The sequence below is a fragment of the Convolutriloba macropyga genome, chromosome 7 (genome assembly GCF_964194025.1).
Source record: "Convolutriloba macropyga chromosome 7, txConMacr16.3, whole genome shotgun sequence".
NCBI lineage: Eukaryota > Metazoa > Xenacoelomorpha > Acoela > Convolutidae > Convolutriloba > Convolutriloba macropyga.
The window spans coordinates 36,653,155-36,674,303 of record NC_134474.1 but is presented as its reverse complement, the minus strand read 5'-3'; the positions used below and the strand labels follow the sequence as shown (position 1 = coordinate 36,674,303).

The following is a 21,149-nucleotide window of genomic DNA, read 5'->3' as shown; positions in this document are numbered from 1 at the left end:
CTCATAAGTTTCGAATTAAATTAGATTGAAAGAATAATGGCTAAGTAAGTTAGGACTTTAGAGGCGGTTTATTCAACAAATATTGATTTTGATAAGTACTGACAGTTCTGACTTTGTCTGAACTGAACGGATTCATAACCTTTGATGAAACTTAAGATTTCTCAGCTCAAATTAGAGGTTACTTACTAAATTGGGGATGAACTTGTTTTAACCATGGGATTTTTTGGGACTTTTCGCATGAGATAAATTTATAAAAAGAAATCGGACTTGATTATATCTCTTTTATTTACTTTTGCGGAGTATATATACCGCATGATTTTTGTACTTTCTTAGAGCTTCTTTTTGAATTTAATTTTGTAAGTGAAGTCTCTCCTTTCTGTTGGTAAGACAGAGAGTTCTTAGCTAGATTTCGGCGTGTTTTTGTTATAGTTTTTTTAGTAGGCATAAGTACTAGAAGTTAACTGGTGTAAGTTAACTTTTGCTAAGTATAGAAGTGTGCCCGTTTTCCTTTATAAGTTAGTTTGGGCAGAAAGTCTTTAAGAGAATTAAAGTCGCCTAGAGGGCTAACTTAGAGAAAAACTAAACTTAGGAATTATTTTCAAAACTTGTTGGAATTTAGAGGCTAAGGCCCCGAACCACCTTAGCTGAATTTTAAATTCTACATCGTTCAGTTTTGAAAAAAATCCGTCTTTTAGGTAAAAACATTTCAGCTTCTGGTCTTTACGTGTACTATTTTGCACTGAGACGACCTACTCTTACATTTTCATTTAAAATGGTTGTTGAGCAGGTTTTATTAATTCAGTTACAGACCGGATAGTTTTCTGGAATTTACGTAAGAATGAAACTGAATTGCTCCAAATGCTTCAAATTACTGGCACATCCGAAAACCATTTTCCAAAAATTATCACATCTTTTATACTACCAGGAGTCTTGTTAGACGTGACAATGGTAGAAGAATTAATTGTGAATTAATGTTTGACATTTCCGTCTCACCTTAATGATGGTTTGAGAGTTCTTTCTTTGCAATTTGGTTGCATCTTTGACGGTATCGGTGTCATTGCCGACGACAACTTGGTTGTAGTCAGAGTACCCTTCCTCGCCTTCTCTGCTTCTCTCTTCGTTTCCAACTCAGTCTGCTCTATCTTCAATTTCTCTTTCTTCCGATTGGCTTCGCTGATTCTGATTTGTTGGTTCACTAATGTAGTTAGAATGCGGCTATAGAGCGACAGTTCTGAAGTTTCTGGACTCTCATTGGTTGGTTGTGACGTCTTTTTTGCTGTAGCGATAGTGTTTGATTTAGATTGATTCTGAAACACAATGATTTTGCATCAGTTTGACCGTCAAAATTAGGTTGGATTAGAAAGGATAACGTGTGTTTTGAAAAGGAAACAATTTAATTGTGCTAAAAATTAATATTTTTGGCCATGATTGAATACGCTAGTTTGGTAGAGGTGGCTTAAAGAGCGCTGAGGCGTAAATTTTTGGGAGAACCCTATTTTAAATTGTACCTGGCGGGCTGGTGGGCGCGCTCCTGGGGCTTCGAGGCTTCGCCGCGATTTATAATGATTACCGGTTTACATCCCATTGTTCATGAGAGGCATGGCCATAGGTAGCGGTCCGCTGGAGTTCGAATTCACAAACTCTTTTGAAAAAGAACTTACTTTTGTTTCTCTGGTGCACTGGAATACATTATAAAATGCAAATACTATGCGCAGTCTTGATTTAAACGGCTAACAAGGCTATTTCTTACTTTCGTCTGCTATTACTTTTCAAAGGGTTCATGAAAAGGTTTCATTGGACCAAGATGAAAAAGTGGTTTTCAAGAAGCAAGAAATTGATAGAGACACTTTAAAGAACAAATTTGAGATGAAATGATATCTTGTTTTTCCGTTAATTCAATTTGTAAAGTACTCCAATTTGTGATAGTCAAACGAGTAATTGAATTTTGGCTTTCGCTCGAGCGGAACTATCTCAACTGCTAGAAAAAATGTCTCAGTTGCTCAAACTAGCTTTGTAAAAGTGCTTTCATTAGAACAAAAAGAATTTAATCAAATAAATTTTTTTACTCATTTTCCGAGCAAAGGTTGAGATCAGAAAGCCTTCATTAACACATTTATGTAAACGAGCTTTAAACTATAATATTTTCTTCGAATACTAAAATGTTTTAATTTTTGATCAAGACATTTTTTAATAGAAAATGAATAGAAAATCTAACTGAGCACTTACAGCAGCACACATTTTTTTTGTTTTTGGTTGTCGTTCATCTTCTTTTTTTTGCTTAGCCCCTGCTTCGGTGATTTGAATTGAAAACTTAGATAAATAAGTTTGATGGTTTTGATTGTTTGTGAACAGAAATTGATGTTGAAAGAGTAGTTAAAGTTTTTGTAGATTATTTTATATCTTTGTGATTTTCAGTGTTTTAGTTTGTGTCATCTAATGCGTGTAAAAGTAAAACAATCAGTACTATACATTTACACAAAAATTTTCCTCAATTTATTCAATCGTCAGTACAAATTCGTAATGATGTTCAGCCTTGCGATATACTCCATTACTATGCAAAGGTATGCTAAATTAAAGTGAGGGCAAATCTGACCTCGATGTCGGAGGTTTCCTAAAACAATCTTAAAACATACAAAAATACCGATTCCTACAGCGTCATAGGGTGTTCTGCTGAAGGATGTTTTATGCTGTTTTTGAGGTGGCCATGACCTCTTAATCTGTTAAATTTGTCTAACACTCATTGATCAAATCGTTGATAATATTATGCGAGTAGCTAGCTAATTGCATAATGCTTTCATATTGCAATTTAAGGATTAAGCGATGCATAATGCTTTCATATTTCAATTCGTAGATAATACTTGAAAAGTTATTATCTTCAAAAAGAATATTTTTAAATGGATGCATGGTTGAACATGAAACAAACACAACAAAGACAATTTTCATGTCACAATTACTTGGGGACTAATTGAGTTTGAGATGGTTACGCTGATGGTTTGTTGATGTTTATATCTTTTCAAAGTCAGAATTTTGAGAACCCTGTACTTTTGTATTCGCTAAATCAAATTTTGTACTCGAATTCAAAAGCCCGGCTGTTTTCCGCGATAACTTCAAAATAATTTAGAATGTCGTTTCGTTATTTGATTCAATTGCATTTTCAGCTAATTATGTTTTTGGTTTAGTTATGACTTTTACCGGTACGAACAGATGTAAATTTCATGAAAGTTGAAAACTTTCTGCTGTCGTTCTCAAAATATGCGTTGTTCTCATATTACGTTATGTTGCCGTTATTTAGAGTGATTTTTAAAGGGTTTTAATTAACATGCAATAGTAAAGAAAGTAAGTAAACGGATCGAAGTCCAAGTTTAAATTTTTCATATTTTTTTCTGAATATATTTATGTTTTTTCTTACACTTTTCTACACTGATATTCTATTGCAACCTATTAATATTTATGCATGAAGGCAACCAAATTGGCTAAAAACTCGATAAACTACTTTTCGGAAAATACAGGAGAATGCTGGAAAATAAAATAATTTTTTTTCAAGGAACAAATTCACGCAACAAAGAAGATTTCTCTTTGAGAATACTAAAAAACAGGAAGAATTTATGATAATTTTGTGAAAAATGAAAATATATTCCAATTCTTTAAAATACATGCATAACTGGTCGGGTTCCTACCCTCCTAGTTATTTGAGTAAATCTTCCAAATAATAATAAGAATAATAATAAATAGTTTTCGGATCAGATAAACTGAAAAAAAAAACTATATGCTTTTTACACTTTTTATGTACAGTTTTTTGATGTACCGAGAGAACACCGAAAAGCAGTGTTGCCTCGTCGTGTGGTATCTCATGTGGAAATGTTCTGCTGAACACATTCCAGGATATATAATATCTCCAGCGCATCACACGAACTTTGCTAGCTTTCTCGATGCTGCTTTTCGTCTTTTTTCTCCGCCTGTTCCCTTTTTTATGTAGAAACATTCAGACCATTAAAAACGGCAGCTTTCTGTTATCTTTCACTGATGGTTACTTGGGTATATATTGAGTCTATGTTCGAAAGAAGAGCGGTATTATGGAACCCCAACAAGTATCAGCGCTATACCTGTGTGTTGCCCAGCTTTCGTGCCTCATTCACTTTGGGTTCTGGGTCCCTGTTGCAGGCATCTAGGATTGCAGCCCAGCAGATGTTTCGAATGCCATCTTGGTTAGGCAGAGTCTCCAATCTGTTGTAGAGTCGCATTAGACATTCGAGAGCTGTGAACCTCACTTGCCAACACCAAACACACTCTTCTAAAACACACTTTGAGTTTTATAGCCAAGTATGGATCTTCCCCACCCCCGTTGAGTGGGTGCATATTATTTGCAACTGTCGTCTTCTGAATTTCTAACTAGGCAAATATGATTGCCTTGAAATGAGTTAATTCACAACGGGGCTCGTAATATAAATTCTAGTTATATAGATAACAATTGTAAGAAAACTACTTGCAGATCAATGGAAAAGACAAAGTTAAGACAATTTATAATAGTAATTAAATTAACACAAAACGATATCCGCGGTTCACTTCACAAAGGAACTAAATCAAAAACGCTCACAGTATCCCAACTGGTCTTTTAATTACAAACTTTCAGAGTTCAGTCCCACTTTCAAATCTCTTCTCTGCTTTTCACACTATCTTTTAAGGATGAGTACTACTAAACAACTACTTCCTCGCGCTTGTGCAAAAATTTGTCTGTGTCCCTTCAATTTATACTCAACCAAAACGCTCTTTTCTTAATGAAACAAACCTTAATCTCTTAAGTAAACATTGCAACTAATCTTGAAATCTGTCACATTCTGAAGGAGGGATTTGTCTGCTATGCAAAGAAATCAATATCAAATAATGATCTATCATTCAACTGCTACCAACCGTTGTTCAACTTTCTCCTTATCTTATGTAAACAACCTTTGTACTCTTATGTAAACAAACCCATTTCGCTTTATCTAATATATGCATTTGGCATGTCAATCAATGTTTGCTTAGTAAACATTGCACGTTGCGCTGAAAAGTTCTTATTCCTCTATTTCCGGTATCAATCTAACTAGCTGTAATCAATCCATGTCAAAAATCAAGTGTTGAATAAATATCTAAACTCAACCCTAAACCAAAGAACAAACGTAATTTCCAATTTTTAAGACCATTTCATGCAATTGCTTGTAATAAATTATGCCGATGAGACAAATTTTCCTAAAAACCTGAAAATTTGAGCTCTAGGGGTCATCCAAAGATCAACCGTCCAAAATGAAGGGTCAAGTTGATAAATCTAACTATTGTCACGGAAAGTAATCCATAGTTGCCCCTACCTACAAATTTTTACCACCTAACTCCCAATAGAATACGAGTAATGACTGCGCACACTTTTAATCGAACTCCCTGATGACTCCTAAAATTGCAGACTAAATCACCCGCAAAGTAGTGGTCAAAACTTCTTCTTGTAAATTTTTTAAAAAAATATTGGGTGCCACCAACTTGCCTGCCAAATTTCTTGACCAAACAACCAGCAGTTGCGAGTTGTTTGCAATTTTAAATATTTCAGGGAGTCGTTTCGGCCAAAAAAAAGAAAATTCGAATTTGGAAAAATTAGTGGATTGGGTATATTTTGTCACCAACTGTCCAGGGCCAGGGTTATCATATTTTTACTATATTAAATTCGCTTGAGGGCTAGAATTTTGTATTTTTCAGTTTTCAACTTTAGGGTCGCCCGCAGCACCCGCACGTTGTCGGAATCTGGGGTTAAAAATATCAGCAATCGAAAACCCTTTGGAAAGTTACACTAACATTTCAAAAATAGGGCTACTACCAGTACTCCACGAGCAATTCAAATTTTACGTTCCGCAACACGAGTGTGCGCTAGTTCCGTGCAGGTTTTAAGGTCTGATTCTTCGTAACCAAAATAGTCTATCTCCCAAATTTCAGACCAATCCGACTTCAATTTTCCGAAAGAATACTAGTTCAATTTAGGTGCTAACTACCTTCCTGTGATAATTACCAATATTCTCAAAAATCGCCTTTTTACTTCATAAAACCTTCCCAAAGTCATACAAAACGTTTATTCATCCGTGCATGACAATACGGCAGATTATTCCCATTATTTCTGACTCAAACAGTCGTATTTGACAATAAAACATCCAAATACATTCAAATCGCATTACTTAATAACTGGAGGATGGGTGGTCTGAAAATTATACATGCAAGAGAAGATCAACGGGGGTTCCTCCCATCATTGATTGGTTATTTCAAAATGCAAATAAATTTCTCCCACAATTTTCTAAACCATTCCCATGATCACCCAATACTTTACTGCACAAGTACATGCTAGTACGCCTGGTTTATACGATTATTTCATCCATAAACTATCAAATTTTTATATCGAAAACCTTCGAATAACGCCAGTTCCGATGCTAATAACTCAGATCGAAAAAGTGTAGCTGGCCACGCATCCATATTATATATGGACAACCATTAGAGGAACGTGCCGACAATTTTTCAGAGTCCAATGATGACTATAATATAAAGAGTTGAGGGGAACCAGGTTTGGGGGAGCCATAATTTTGCAAATTCAAAACGGAAATTTTATATACTTCAAAATGAAATTCCAATTCTTTTCAAAGTATTTAGTTCACTTCAAATGTTCGCTCTCTTGTTTACTTCTAAATTTAAATCACTCATTTCGACTTTGGCCTGATGCACAAGTAAATATATCACTTAACTTCCTGCGTTTTACAGCAACCCCCTGACGCACGTGCCAATTTTTTGCTCTGTAACGTGGAAGGGGGCATAACGTTCTGGGGGACGCATAACGACATAACGTACTGGGAGCACAAACGGAAATGATCCCCATGTATTTTGTCAGTTCAAATTTTAAATTTCGGATCTTTTCGACCCCAGTGTTTTGTGTTTTGTATTTCAACACATGCGGCATCAAAATTCATCTGCTAGGCTTATTTGATGCACCGCAATTCCATTCTGTGCGAAAACTGAGTTTGTTAAACAAGTCCCATATTTTTTTATATGCATTTCGGAATTGAGAACTTTTCTACTTACTGAACGAGAAGTAGAGCAGATCAATCAACCCGACATTTTTCGTGCTAAGATTTTGATACGAGTACTTTTTGGTGTTGAACAGAACATCATCGTTGAAAGCGCCCAGTAATGCAGCTTTCCGGATGTCTGCACTGCATCCCTTCTCAACTATTTGAGCCATCATTTTGGTGTAAGCAATTGCAACTTCCGATGGCCATTCGGAAAAATTGGGCCATGATTTAGAACCATCAGAGCGGCTGCTTCGAGGAGAATCAACGTCCAGATGAATTCCGTTTTTCGGGCTACCAGCAAATAGTCTAGAACTCCTGGCTTCAGAGGGTCGTCCATTCAGGAAGTTGGTTCTGCTTTTGGTTCCATTGAGAGCTAAGAGGTCTTCCCTAGAATGGAAATAGGTCTCCTGGCGTTCGATTTAAGTTGCTATTTCAAAAAAATTGATCTAGTTAAAAGGTACTGTAACTTAGTTTTGTAATACACTCTAATACACTGTAAAACACTGTAATACTTATAAACTCACCCATTTTGCAATGTAACTTTTGTCACTCCATTTGATTAAATAGGAAACAGTTAACAAGAAACCAGGCATAGAAACCAGAGACGGACAATTTCAAGCAGTCGTAACCAGTCTTTGTAGAAATTTCTCAATTATTATCGACTGCTTCAGCTCAACGGATGGACAGTTATAATCTTGCATACATACTTCCAGCAGGATTCTTGCAAGTTTTGAGCAACCAATTGGTGGATTCTTGCAACCAATTGCAGGATTGTTGCAAGAGTATAACCTCTCCGACCATTATCTTCAAATTTTCTAAATTGTGTATCAATAATACAAGAAGCAAAGTGAAATGGCAGAAATACATCAATCATTTGGTAATACTGACTTGTATTGACAACTTTTTAGAGCTTTTCAATTGATTAACTTTATATCCCAGACAATTTAACACAAATATACTGCAAATGCAAGAAAAAATAGTTTTAGACAGATAAACGTGACCAAGTTTGTTTGATTGTTTTATAAGAATATTGTACTGAATATCTAGAAAAAGGGAGAAGTTTCCCTTTCAAAAAAGAATCTAATCTTCCCTAAACTGCACACGAACAAATGGACGGATGTACCAAACTTTGTTAGTTTGATAAATCCGTCAGAAGTAGTTTGTTTGTTTACATAAACAAAAGTTGACCCCGTTAAAAATAGTTTAAATGCTGTGAAAACTTTTATCATTAGCTGAAAAAAATCTGTTATAGATTATCTACCTGTTGATTGGCGGTGATGCTGGTTGCTGGTCAGTCATGTTGGACCTCCTATAGAAGGGCGCATTGTTCCACAAGTGCCTGTCAACAAGTGCCAAATTGTCCCAAGCGATGTCCTCCTCCGTCACAAGACTCTTACTCGGGGCTCGCGACTCCTCTAAATACAAGCAAACTAGAAATATAACTGATATACGCGTCAAAAAATTGGTAAAAAATAGCACAATCTTTTTTTATGAAACAGGATCTCTATGAATTATGAGTTTAAAAGGATTTCGTTATGATCCTTGTTGAGAAACAAGGAGGCTCGGAGATATGCGTCTGCATATAATGTTTCGAAACCACTCATCTTAATTTTTGGCTTCTTTGTTGACGAAATAACCAGGGACAAGACACTTTCAAATTATTAAAATTTCGTTCATCTTCTGATTTTGCGAGCACAAAAAAAGTACCGAATTGTGCCGATCAACAGAAAATGTCACTCTTTGACTTCTTGGCGCGTTAGAGGTAGTAGGAACACAAATCGAAGAGGACGACAAAATTAAATATTGCCAAGCAAAGTAGAAGTCATGCTACAGAATTCATTTTGTCCGTTATTTAGCTTAAATTTTGGTTAGCAAAATTAACCAAAATTTTTAGCCAATTAACGAAAAAAACGAGAATAAAGACAACGGAAATCTGCCAAATGTTCACATTTTTTGAGCTTCGATAACTCCCCAAAAAAGATGAAATTCAAAAAAATGTTTTTAATTAAATATTTTACGCTCGATGGGCTTTCTAGTGGTACTACCTATATTTTCTTACGTCAGGTACATCGATCGTTAAAAACTGACTGAACAAAAAAATCCACTTGAGCATATCGGCGTACTGTCCCCTAACTGGGGTCTGAACAATAAATGGAACCGTAACCGACCAAACTGATTGCCACAGGATTGTTGAACGTAAATAGTGTAATTCTGCCCATAACATCGCGAATTGAGATATATCGAAAATCAGCCTTTTTTAGTGACCTGCCCCCTTTCAATTGTGTTATTGACCTTGATACCAGCTTTGTTTATTTTCCCTAGTAACGTGCCGTACCAGTAAAGGCGATTGGCTCTCTGAAAAGGGAATTTGGTGATAGATGCCATATATCCTTGAATGTATCACTGATTACTTTTGCGAATTTTTTTTCTTCTATTATCTTGCTGCAAACAACAGCTTGCAGATAAGTCCAACAGAATTCCAAAATTAGACGACCTATGGTCTATAAACGGTTAACACGCTTGTGCCCGGTTCCGGATATGGCTCGGAATCTGCTGAGAGGCGAATCTTACCGTGTTCCTGACAAGAAACATGGTAAGAAAACTTCAATATTTGTACGAAGTTGTAAGACCTTGATAATGGAAGCACAGTGGTGTACAATCTCACCTGAATGTTGTAGAGGGTTAGCTTTTAATTCAACGGGCTGTTTCCCTCCAAAATTCTCATCCTTTCCATGTACTCCCCCCACGGGTGGAGATTCTGTCTCTTTTATCTGCTCTAAACTAGTTTGCATCCGGGCTGTTGAAAGTATACTTCTCTCCGACCTATTCGTACTCGGCATTTCGTTCATGCCGTCTGTGACGAGTCGTGATTCCGAGTTCGGAAGTTCTTCGTCCACACTTAGTTCGAGACTTCGTAGTTCGTCGAGGATGCTGGATCTGTGCATTGCGTCATTGTCGTTGGTGCCATTGAAAGAGCTCTTCAAATTGTGGTTGATCAGGTCATTTTGGGAGCGTCCGGAACATCCGGATTCGGAAGCGCTGCTTTCGACGTCAGGAATGGTCTGCAAAAGAAATATCGTCAAGTGGAATTTTCCGATTAGTCCGTTCATCACGGATAGAAATAATGGCTGTATTCATGTGTTATGATTATAGCATTATTAGTTCAGTCATTACATGAAACTTCAATATCTCTTACTTAATTGGTATGAATTGGTTGTATTATGAGCTCTGTGGCACTGAATTTTTTGACACATTCTGAGCTTCAGGCCTCGACTGTGTAATTTTAGTCGATGATAGCTAACCTCTCTCTCCACTAGTTTATCCACTAAGTCCTTTCATAAGTCGTGGTTTGAACCTGGGCTGCATTAGGGCACTAACGTTTTCAAAATTTCTCCATTTCTGTTGCAGAGTTATTATTACTTAATATTTTGTTGAATGAAGTTTGACGCTAACTTAAATACGCGTACCTGAAAAACATGGGGACTGCATGTCTCTGGGTTTTGAGTGAAGGCCAGCTTCTGAAATGTCCTCAAAACTGTCATGTTTTGCGCAGCAATACTGGCCAGCAGTTTCAAGGAATGAATCAAAGACACACTCCTAGAAAATAAAAGAAATTGCAATTAATTACCAAAACTTAATCTAAGTTGAAAATTTCTAAGCCGCCCTATAAATTTCATTGTATAGATATCGGACCTTATTTGTCGAGTCTCTTTAATGATAGCAACAAACTTAACTGGTGAATTTTTTGCTGCTGAACTCAGTTTTCTTTTCTGTAAATGCCCAGTGATATCATATCGGAATTTTTATCGGGTTAGATCTGATGAGTTATTATTGCCTCAATGGGAATAGTAAAAGGTATCTATTTGGACTACTAATGCTACAATTAAATTTTTCATTGGACTATGCTCTGGAAAGGCGGAAGTTAAAATATATTTGATACCATATCCAATCTTTTTTGGCGAGATCGTACTGAAGGTGAATGAGATCACACGTCTGAGGTGATTGCATAATGAAGTTTTTGTTATTCAATCAAGGGATTGACCAACCGACAAAAATGTGTGAAATAATTGTAGCAGTGAATATTGAGCTCATTACAGAAGAATTTCTTACTCAAGTTTTGCCAACTCTCTGAAATGATGGGCTCTCAGAATATTTGGTTTATCAGAGATAGTGTTGTCCTTGGTGTTTCCGTGAATTTTCTGCATCAGAACGGGACTCTTCTCAATTTGAAGATCCAACACGTACCATAACATTGGATTGGATTGACAGAGGTCGCTGTCAGTTGTCTTAAATACCTGAAACATTTCGATCGCAAGTAGACGCTCCAGATGATTTTTTTCAAAGTTTACATTTCGGGTGGCCTTGTAACGAATCTATCTTAACTGCCTCAAAAAATGTATATTACATTCTTTATGGTTTAATTTTTGGCGCGATCTCGAAAAGTTGAGCTATAAATTTTTCTTTAACTTTCTTGATACAGCTTAACATTTCTCGACACAAATGAGCTAAACAGTGGCAATACTTTGTCATTGTTTTCCATTTTGTCACGTTAAGTATACCGTAATTATCTTTGATAACTTTATGTAAAAGCGGAGTCTATTACAGCCCTCAATTTTACAGACAAATCCCAGGGAAACTAAACTTTTCAGCATTGATAAAATAGTAAAATTACAAAGATCGTGCCATGTCAAGAAAATCACAAAACATCTAATTGCCTCCGGTTTCAGTATGATGATTCTATTTAATTTGCCTATGCTCCGTTAACTTTTTACACGGCTGCTGTAAAACTGATGCAAAAAGTGTCCAAAATAAACTCTTTCGCTTCTCTTTTATGCAATTCTCAATTCTTAAGTTTGATTCGGTGTTTTTTTCTATAGTATTTTTTCACAAGTAGTATTAATGTTAAATTAAGGTTGACCTTGAGAGCTGCAATATGAGTTTAATTTTGAAATGTTTCCAGGAAATCCAAGAAATACGGGTTAATGAAGACCTTGTAAAAGCATTTCAGTTACAACAAGACAACAATATTTCTTAAAAATGTTTTTTTCTACCCCCCCTCCTGCCAAACAAATCTCAGTAAACATTTTGGTTTGTCTCTGAAATCTCAAATCACCAATTAAAAATGAAATACTTAGAATATACACTATTTAGTACAGCATAAAGACTGTGTAGGCACTCAGATAAAGGTCAAGATATTCTATGCTGCAGAGATAAAAACGTTTCAAAGTAATTCTGGTCATTTTTACCTCTTTGTAAATTATAAACTTTGGAAATTGGTTTTAACCTCATTTTTCTTTCATCAATTCGTTTTATCATCAACCAAATTGGAAATGAAATTTCGTCTTTTTTTAATAGAACAAACGGTCAGCAAGTGATCTAGAAATAGTTTACTTACTTCTGTTGCTGTCCACGTATGCTTATAGATACTTATGAAATAAAATTATATAAAAAAACAGAGACAACACCAAAAAATGTTTTTTGTCACAAAAAGAAGAAACATCCGGCGCAATCTGACTATGAGAAATGCAATTGGATGTTGCTTGGAAAGAACGAATTGCTAAAATATCAATTCTATGGTTCCGCAAAATGCAATTAGTTTTTCGGAAACTTTTGAAAAAATAGAGTATATATATTTTATATGTATTGTATATATATATATATATATATATATATATATATAGGAATAATCAAAATAAATAAGAAAAAAAATTTAAAAAATTTTATATATATTTTTTTTTTCGTCTCAGCAGTTTTCTTCACATTTTTATACAAATTAAAACTGTTTTTCGACATCTTTTCAAATTTCGTTTAGTTGGCAGAACAATAATTAGGTTAATCGTACATCAGGTTAATTTTACATCAGATCCTATACTGCCAATTTATCGTTGAATAATTTGGATTCATTTTTACTGACAGATTTCCTCTGTTCTCGTGGTTCTTATTTTTAACATTGTTTTTTCTTATTCGGTCTTTTCCAATTTTCCTACTACCAGACGGTCTTCTTGATTAAAAACCAAACTTTTGTAATCCAAATTGTTTTTAGAACTCTTGATAAAGATGAAAAAAATTGCTTTGAAAATCATCATTAATCAAATATTGTTTTTTTTGCAACATGCCGAAATAAATTCAATAAATCCTAAAAGAAATGTAATAAATCCAATAAATCCGAAATAATGTCAATAAATCCAAAACAATTGCGGAAAAGTTAGAGCAATGGACAGAAATGTTTTGTTGTTTTTGGCAAACTGTGCTGTTTTCAGGTGAAAGAGAGGAAGAGAGAGAGAGAGAGAGAGAGAGAGAGAGATAGAGAGAGAAAACAGAAAGAGAGAAAGGATTGAAACTTTTTTTACTGAGCAGATGGAATTGTTGCATACTGCTACTTTAACACAAATATTTTTCTAAATAATATGTTTTCTCTTCGTTTTAAAGGTTTTTCGTTATCTTTTACTTGAGTACTTTTCGGTAGTTTATTTGTTTCGAAATAAATGTCTCATTTGTCAGCATTGTTTACGGGTAGTAGTGATTGAATTTTACTGAAAGTTTTAACTGCTACTTGAACACAAATGTTTTTCTAAATAATATGTTTTCTCTTCGTTTTAAATTTTAACAGGGTTTTTCGTTATCTTTTCCTTGAGTACGTTTTGGTAGTTTATTTGCTTCGTAATATATGTCTCATTTGTCAACATTGTTTACGAGTAGAAGTGATTGTGAATTTTGCTGAATGCTTTAACTGCTACTTTAACACAAATGTTTTTTCTAAATAATATGTTTTCTCTTCGTTTTAAATTTTAACAGGGTTTTTCGTTATCTTTTCCTTGAGTACTTTTTGGTAGTTTATTTGCTTCGTAATATATGTCTCATTTGTCAACATTGTTTACGAGTAGAAGTAATTGTGAATTTTGCTGAATGCTTTAACTGCTACTTTAAAACAAATGTTTTTCTAAATATTATGTTTTCTCTTCATTTTAAACTTTTGCATACTTCTTCGATTTTAACTTTTTTCTTATCTTTTGTTATAACACTTTTCTCATTGTTTATATTTAAATTCAACAAAATAGTTTACTTTCATATGCTTAAAATGATTATTGATGATTTTTTCATTTGTTTTTAAATATGGTAATAAAATTTTCATGCAATTTTGACCTGAATCGAGCATCATTTTTGCTATCGTTTTTGAAGGCTAAAAAATACGGTTTGCATCTCTCTCTCTCTCTCTCTCTCTCTCTCTCTCTCTCTCTCGTCTCTCTCCTCTCTCTCTCTCTCTCTCTCTCTCTCTCTCTCTCTCTCTTTCTTTCTGTCTTTCTTTCTTTCTTACAGTTTTTTTGTTTTATTCAATTAAGTACATCAGTTTCGTTCGATTTTTTCAACTAATGTACATTTTATGGTTTTGCTTTTAGTTTCCGGAGTCCTCTGGCTCCGTTTTTTGTATGTTAGAAAAGCTTCAGTACAAACATTGGATTGGTTGAAGAGATAAGGCAGTGATTTGTATTGTGATTGTTCTGCTGAAGATTGCTGTTGTTGTTCAGCTCTGTCCTCAATTTGTTCCTCAATTCCAGAAGAGATGAAGTTTACAACGTGCGATATGTAGCTGAGAGATTGCACTATGGTTGGGTAGCTGCTGTAGCTTTCGTCCACCTCTGCTGAGAAACCTGAATCAGAACAAAATTATCTTATAGTTCGGAGACAACAGTCAAAATTGTAGCATAAGGATATATTGATCGGTAATTTTAAAATCATCAGAATTTTCAGACATTATTCTGCTGTGAAGTTAAGAAAAAAAGAATGAAAAGAGATTTAGAAAGCGTACAGTTTTAGAAGACTTACAGAAAAACACATTGAATTCCCATTATGTTATTAACAGCAAACAATAAATGGGCAGTACAGGTCAAAGTATAAATGAAATAAACTAAATATATTACGGTTTAAATTGAGACAGTGGTACTAGGAAAACGTAAAACTTTTCCATTATGCCTTGCCGTACGACGCATTATTCGAGTTTTGCTTATATAAATGAAAGAAAAAAATTTTCAGATGCTTCTTTAGAGCTATTCGTCGTGCATCCATTTCAAATATATTTTTAAAAAAACTCACGTTAAGAAATTTATTATGAAGTGTTGAGCCGTTATTCAGGTTAGAGTTTTCTAGTGCAGATGAGTTTATATTGTGATTGAAGCAGTATTTATTGGTTCGCTGGCTGTAGCGTGAATTTGATTTTGGTAAGTGTAGTGTTTTGAAAATCGGAAGCTGGTTACTAGTAAATTTCATAAATTAATTTAACACTTTGTTTTCCAAGAAAAAATTTCATGGCAGAATTTGATGTTTTAGTTTCAGATCAGAAGAACTATTGTATTTTTTGCAATTGAAGCACGTCTTTACAGCCCAGCTTAATTGCTTCTCCAAAGTAATAAAGCAATTTTTTTTTAGCAGGCCAGTAAAAGGCCTGAGTAGTGTAAATGACTTATCACTAAGGCGTTCAGATGTAGTAGCCTTGTCTGTTCAGGGAACGGGCGTGATATACGTTTTAATATTTTATCCCTGTACTGATTTTTGCGTAATACGTGTTTCAGTTCTTCTTGAAAAAAAATGTGCAATCAAGATATATTCCAAGGTATTTTACACAATTGACGTTTGGTATTTTGTAATTACCATTTAACAGATTGTTTCTTTCCTTCTCTTCTTTTTTGAGAATTTAATAAATTCAGTTTTTGAGTAATTGAGCATTAGACGTTGTTTTTCGTAATATTCGATTTATTTCCTAAGGATTGTTCAAGATGATATGTTGCTGATTTTAGGTCCGTATTGTATTTAAGAATGATAGTATCATCGGCGTATTGAGTTATTGCTGTAGTAGCTGGTATTTTTTTGTTCAAGTAATTAAGGTACAGGTTAATAGAAGCGGACCTAATATTGTTCCCTGTGGGACACCTTGATATAACCCAATCCAATCGGATTCCACATGATTCACTATGGTTTTTTGTAGCCTGTGTGATAGATAACTTTCTATTAGGCTTAAGGCATTTTTAGAAAATCTTAATTCATGCAGTTTATGAAGAAGGATCTTGTGATTTATCGAATCAAAAGCTTTAGAAAGTTCTAATTAAAGCTTCAGACAGATCTAGTTTTGATTTTTTCTACTGTTTTGTTTGGAACCAGCCGTCCAACTTGCTTGAATTGCTGTCCACCCTGCTATTTTGGTGTAACTTATTTACGGTGCAACGCTCTTTATGTTTCCAAGCAATCGGTTTTTTGTTACAATTTTTTTGCTTTCCAATATGGACAAATCAACTGACAAATAAATGATCTGTGTTGTATTTGTGAAACCTGAACTGTGAAACCTGAATCAGAACAAAATTATCTTATAGTTCGGAGACAACAGTCAAAATTGTAGCATAAGCATACATTGATCGGTAATTTTAAAATCATAAGAAATTTCAGACATTATTCTGCTCTGAAGTTAAGAAAAAAAGAACGAACAGAGATTTATAAAGCGTACAGTTTTAGAAGACTTACAGAAAAACACATTGATTTCCCATTATGTTATTAACAGCAAACAATAAATGGGCAGTGTAGGTCAAAATATAAATGAAATAAAGTAAATATATTACGGTTTAAATTGAGACAGTGGTACTAGGAAAACTTAAAACTTTTCCATGATGCCTTGCCGTACGACGCATTATTCGAGTTTTGCTTATATAAATGAAAGAAAAAAATTTTCAGATGCTTCTTTAGAGCTATTCGTCTTGCATCAATTTCAATTATATTTTAAAAAAAACTCACGTTAAGAATTTCATTATGAAGGGTTGAGCCGTTATTCAGGTTAGACTTTTCTAATGAAGATGAGTTTATTTTGTGATTGAAGCAGTATTTATTGGTTTGCTGGCTGTAGCGTGAATTTGATTTTGGTAAGTGTAGTGTTTTGAAAATCGGAAGCTGGTTACTAGTAAATTTCATAAAATAATTTAATACTTTGTTTTCCAAGAAAAAATTTAATGGCAGAATTTGATGTTTTAGTTTCAGATCAGAAGAACTGTTGTATTTTTTGCGATTGAAGCACGTCTTTACAGCCCAGCTTAATTGCTTCTCCAAAGTAATAAAGCATTTTTTTTTGAGCAGACCAGTAAAAGGCCTGAGTAGTGTATATGACTTATCACTAAGGCGTTCAGAAGTAGTAGCCTTGTCTGCTCAGGGAATGGGCGTGATATACGTTTTAATGTTTTTATCCCTGTAGCCATTTTGCGTAATACGTGTTTTAGTTCTTCCTGAAAATTTAATGTGCAATCAAGATATATTCCGAGGTATTTTACGCAATTGACGTTTGGTGTTTTGTAATTACCGATTAACAGATTGTTTCTTTTCGTTTCTTCTAGTTTTGATTTTTTTGAGAATTTAATAAATTCAGTTTTTGAGTAATTGAGCATTAGACGTTGTTTTTCGTAATATTCGATTTATTTCCTAAGGATTGTTCAAGATGATATGTTGCTGATTTTAGGTCCGTATTGTATGTAAGAGTGATAGTATCATCGGCGTATTCAATTTTTTCTGTAATAGCAGGTATTTGTTTGTTCATTAATGTCCAGGTTAAAAAGAAGGGGACCTAAAATTGTTCCCTGTGGGACAGCTTGAAATAACCCAATCCAATCGGATTCCACATGATTCATTATGGTTTTTTGTAGCCTGTGTGATAGATAACTTTCTTTTAGGTTTAAGGCATTTTTGGAAAATCCTAATTCATGCTGTTTATGAAGAAGGATCTTGTGATTCATCAAATCGAAAGCTTTAGTCAGATCTAGTGAAAGCCTTAGATAGATCGAGTGCTGATTTATTTTACTGCATTATCTGGCACCAGCCGTCCAACTTGCTTTAATTGCTGGCCACCCTGCTATTTTGGTGTAACTTATTTACGGTGCAATGCTATTTATGTTTCCAATCAATCGGTTTATTGTTACAATTTTTTCTCTATACAATATGGACAAATCAACTGACAAATAATTGAATATTCGTTTTTTAAACACCTACATTATAAACTCGCAATATAAATTTTTCCTGACGGGCAGTAATTTTGATCAGCTCAAGAAAACCTGACCTTTAGGGTGAGTGAGTTTTTTTCCATTCAAAAATAGTAATTCACTGTAATTTTGGCAATAGATAGGTATGTATGTCCATTCTTCCAATTTCTTGCAACCCACATCTTTCAGATTGCACTGACCTAAAATAATTGCAGGAAAATATTTGGCACCAAAAATTAAGTTTTTTCGTTGCTACTGTTCTGTAACTTTTTCAACAACTGCAATTTGATAGTTTCAAATGAAAATGTTTAAAGTTTTCCATTTAGCTATCAGCTTTAGAGAAATGAACTATTACCAAGTCGGGTACGGATGGTTAGCTTATAAAATCTTATAAGATTCGTAAATGTTCTTAGAGGACGATGAAATTTCTTACAAAATTTCTGCGATCTCAATGAAAACTTTAAACATTATGCCATCCAACAGTTTAGTCACAAACCTTAAAAAACTGAATAAACCTTTTCAGATAGCATTCTTTACGTCGCCAATCCAACAATTGCAGCAGCGTCCATATTTGCGAAAACGGATGACCATATTTTGTCACTACTTACATCGTAGAAAAAATGTGGTTAAATTGTGAACAACAGTCACAATAAAATTACGAACAATCCCTACAAATGTTCTTTACTGTTCTCGTAAAAATCACGTTCTATGTAATCAATTTCCGCAATTTGTGAGCAGGTGTATTGTCATCAATGTTCGTAATTTCGTCTCTTTTCATCTTAGGCTTCGATTCGAATTGGGTTTGCGGATATTGATGATTTTATAACATCAAAGAAGGAAAATTGTCATAATTTTCCGCAATTCTAACTTTTGATCAATGCGTATAAAGAGTAAGTTGCAATTAACACACCACAATTTTTACTATTTTTTAGTTTATCTGACAGTGAATTGGACTGATTGGCCATCCTTTTAATCGCGTCAAACACTAATTCCACCGTCAAAAATGAGACTTTAACATAATTAGCGTCATATTATTCGGCGATAAAGCAACTAGATTGGCGCGCACAATTTTTCGATAGCTGTCACTTTTTCTACGTGCCCTATATTATTCATGTTTTTCTTCACTGATCATGTTATTGATTAATTTCCTTCCGCTGTTCTTGTTTCTGTTCTAATATACTCATCAATTTTATTCAATCATTGGTTAAACTGATATGATTTCCCCCAATTGTTGATTTTATGAACATCATGACTAACATGTTTCTTCATAGTCGGGTTTCCCAGTTGGTTTTTTAAAGATTCAGCTAACAGATTTTAAAACAAGTGGATTTGTTTAGTTTCTTTTGTTAACGATATAAAAGAAACTTTTCACTCAGGGACTTTTAAACGAAACATCTGCCATAGTTGTTAAGTCGTTGTTCATCAATAATTTGTGGTAGCTATTTCATTGTTAGTCTGCTTTCATTAGCTTTTGGATTTAGAGTTTATCTCAACTCTTTAGGGACGATGGTTTCCCTTCTTTATATCTGAAAAGTGAAGCAAATAGAAGCAATTTAAGTACGTAAGCGAAATCGAAACTATAAGCCGTAGATAATATGGACAGTAAAATTGTGGATAATAAGGACGCGGATAGCAGTGACATTAAAGTTGCGGACAATAGCGACCCGGATAATAGTGAAAAAGGCATCAAAAACTTCGGAATTTGGTGACGTTCTAACTTCGCAAATTAGTTACTGTAGCCTCGATGTTAGTGACGTAAATTTCCGGTCAATGGTTACGAAAGTCTGTCAGCCTGTCTTGTTGGTTGTCAAATTATTTTTAGCTGCATTTTTGTAGCAAAATTTTTGAGCAAATATGAATTAGTTTTCTTTTGTTTCACTGTTGTCCGCGAAAACCTATAAAGCCTAATCTTAAATCAAGGGAGAGCAGACTGTGCTAACTTTTGCAAGCAATTTTATTGGCTCAGATTTTACGATTGGTGACGTAATTGTTGCAATTTTGGTTCAGAAGTTTTATGATTTTTGTTATGGAAAAATTCATAGCTGATTACATTTCACAATACAAATATTTTGTTTAGTGGTTTGAGTTTTCCCCAAGTTACAGATTTTGAGTTAGGTGTTGATGAATGCATATCGGAAACTTTATTTCAAGCACGAGGCGTCACTTTTGTTTTCTTCGAAACCGAGTTTTCAAATTTGTCCGAGTTCTGAACCATTGGCCATCTTCGAATCATATGATAGATATTTTTTTCGAACCCCCCTCTTTAAAGTAAATTGAGATGAATGTTCTTAAGTACAACGTTTGTGGAAAAAAATAATTGGAGAATATGGTTACCAGGTCTCTAAACAGTTGACTCCTAACTCGTGTTCTTTTTTTTAGGATTAGAGTCTCATCTCCCCAAATTTAAAGCTACCAAATTTGATTTGAGTGTTTCAATCATCACTACCGATCTTCCTTGTTCAACTGGTCCTTATGAGCGCGGTATCTGGTTGAAAAGAATCTCTCAGAGTTTTTTTTTACGGTGCTTTCCTACCAATTTTTGGACAATTTTCATGTAAGATCTGGACCAAATCTCTCAAGATTACCGTTATGACCTTGAGTCTGAAAAGACAATAGCATCATTTGCTAGAGAATCTTGTACGATCTCGTGGAGTACCTGTTTTAATTCAACTGAGGTCATAATGCAAAGGAAAAATTTATTCAAATCTTTAAACTGGAAAAATTTGCACGAAACTGATAATTTCCAAGAGAACAATGAAAATTCGTACCGTCGTTGTAGTCTCGGAGTCGTTTTAAAAAGTCCTCGTGTCCAATCAGATCTCCCATTACGTAATAGCCCATCAATCTGTCAAACACTAACTCACCAGCCTGAAAATTGAACATAAGTTTATAAGTGACCAAAACCATAATATGCCGAAGTTCTCATTTTAATCGGCAATGGGCACCCAGTCAATCGAAACTTGATATACCTTGATTTGAAGCACAAAAAATTCTCATAAAGTTTGATATTTTATTTTAATTTTTATTCTCTCATGAGTTTTGTAACTGAGAGATCACGGATAACATAAGT

The 21,149-nt window shown here is 34.4% G+C and overlaps 1 protein-coding gene across 2 annotated transcripts in view; it reads right to left on the bottom strand.

Moving 5' to 3' along the window:
* LOC142342824 (uncharacterized) overlaps window positions 1-21,149 on the bottom strand; it is a 45,388-nt gene that overhangs the window by 3,294 nt on the left and 20,945 nt on the right. For both annotated transcript variants that reach the window (XM_075394422.1, XM_075394423.1), the window contains 9 exons: window positions 20,848-20,947; window positions 14,526-14,722; window positions 11,184-11,368; window positions 10,541-10,670; window positions 9,739-10,135; window positions 8,335-8,488; window positions 7,084-7,460; window positions 4,104-4,291; window positions 994-1,307 (listed from right to left, as the gene is read on the bottom strand). In XM_075394422.1, the coding sequence (XP_075250537.1) occupies window positions 994-1,307; window positions 4,104-4,291; window positions 7,084-7,460; window positions 8,335-8,488; window positions 9,739-10,135; window positions 10,541-10,670; window positions 11,184-11,368; window positions 14,526-14,722; window positions 20,848-20,947 (2,042 nt within the window). The remainder of the gene's footprint in view (window positions 1-993; window positions 1,308-4,103; window positions 4,292-7,083; window positions 7,461-8,334; window positions 8,489-9,738; window positions 10,136-10,540; window positions 10,671-11,183; window positions 11,369-14,525; window positions 14,723-20,847; window positions 20,948-21,149) is intronic.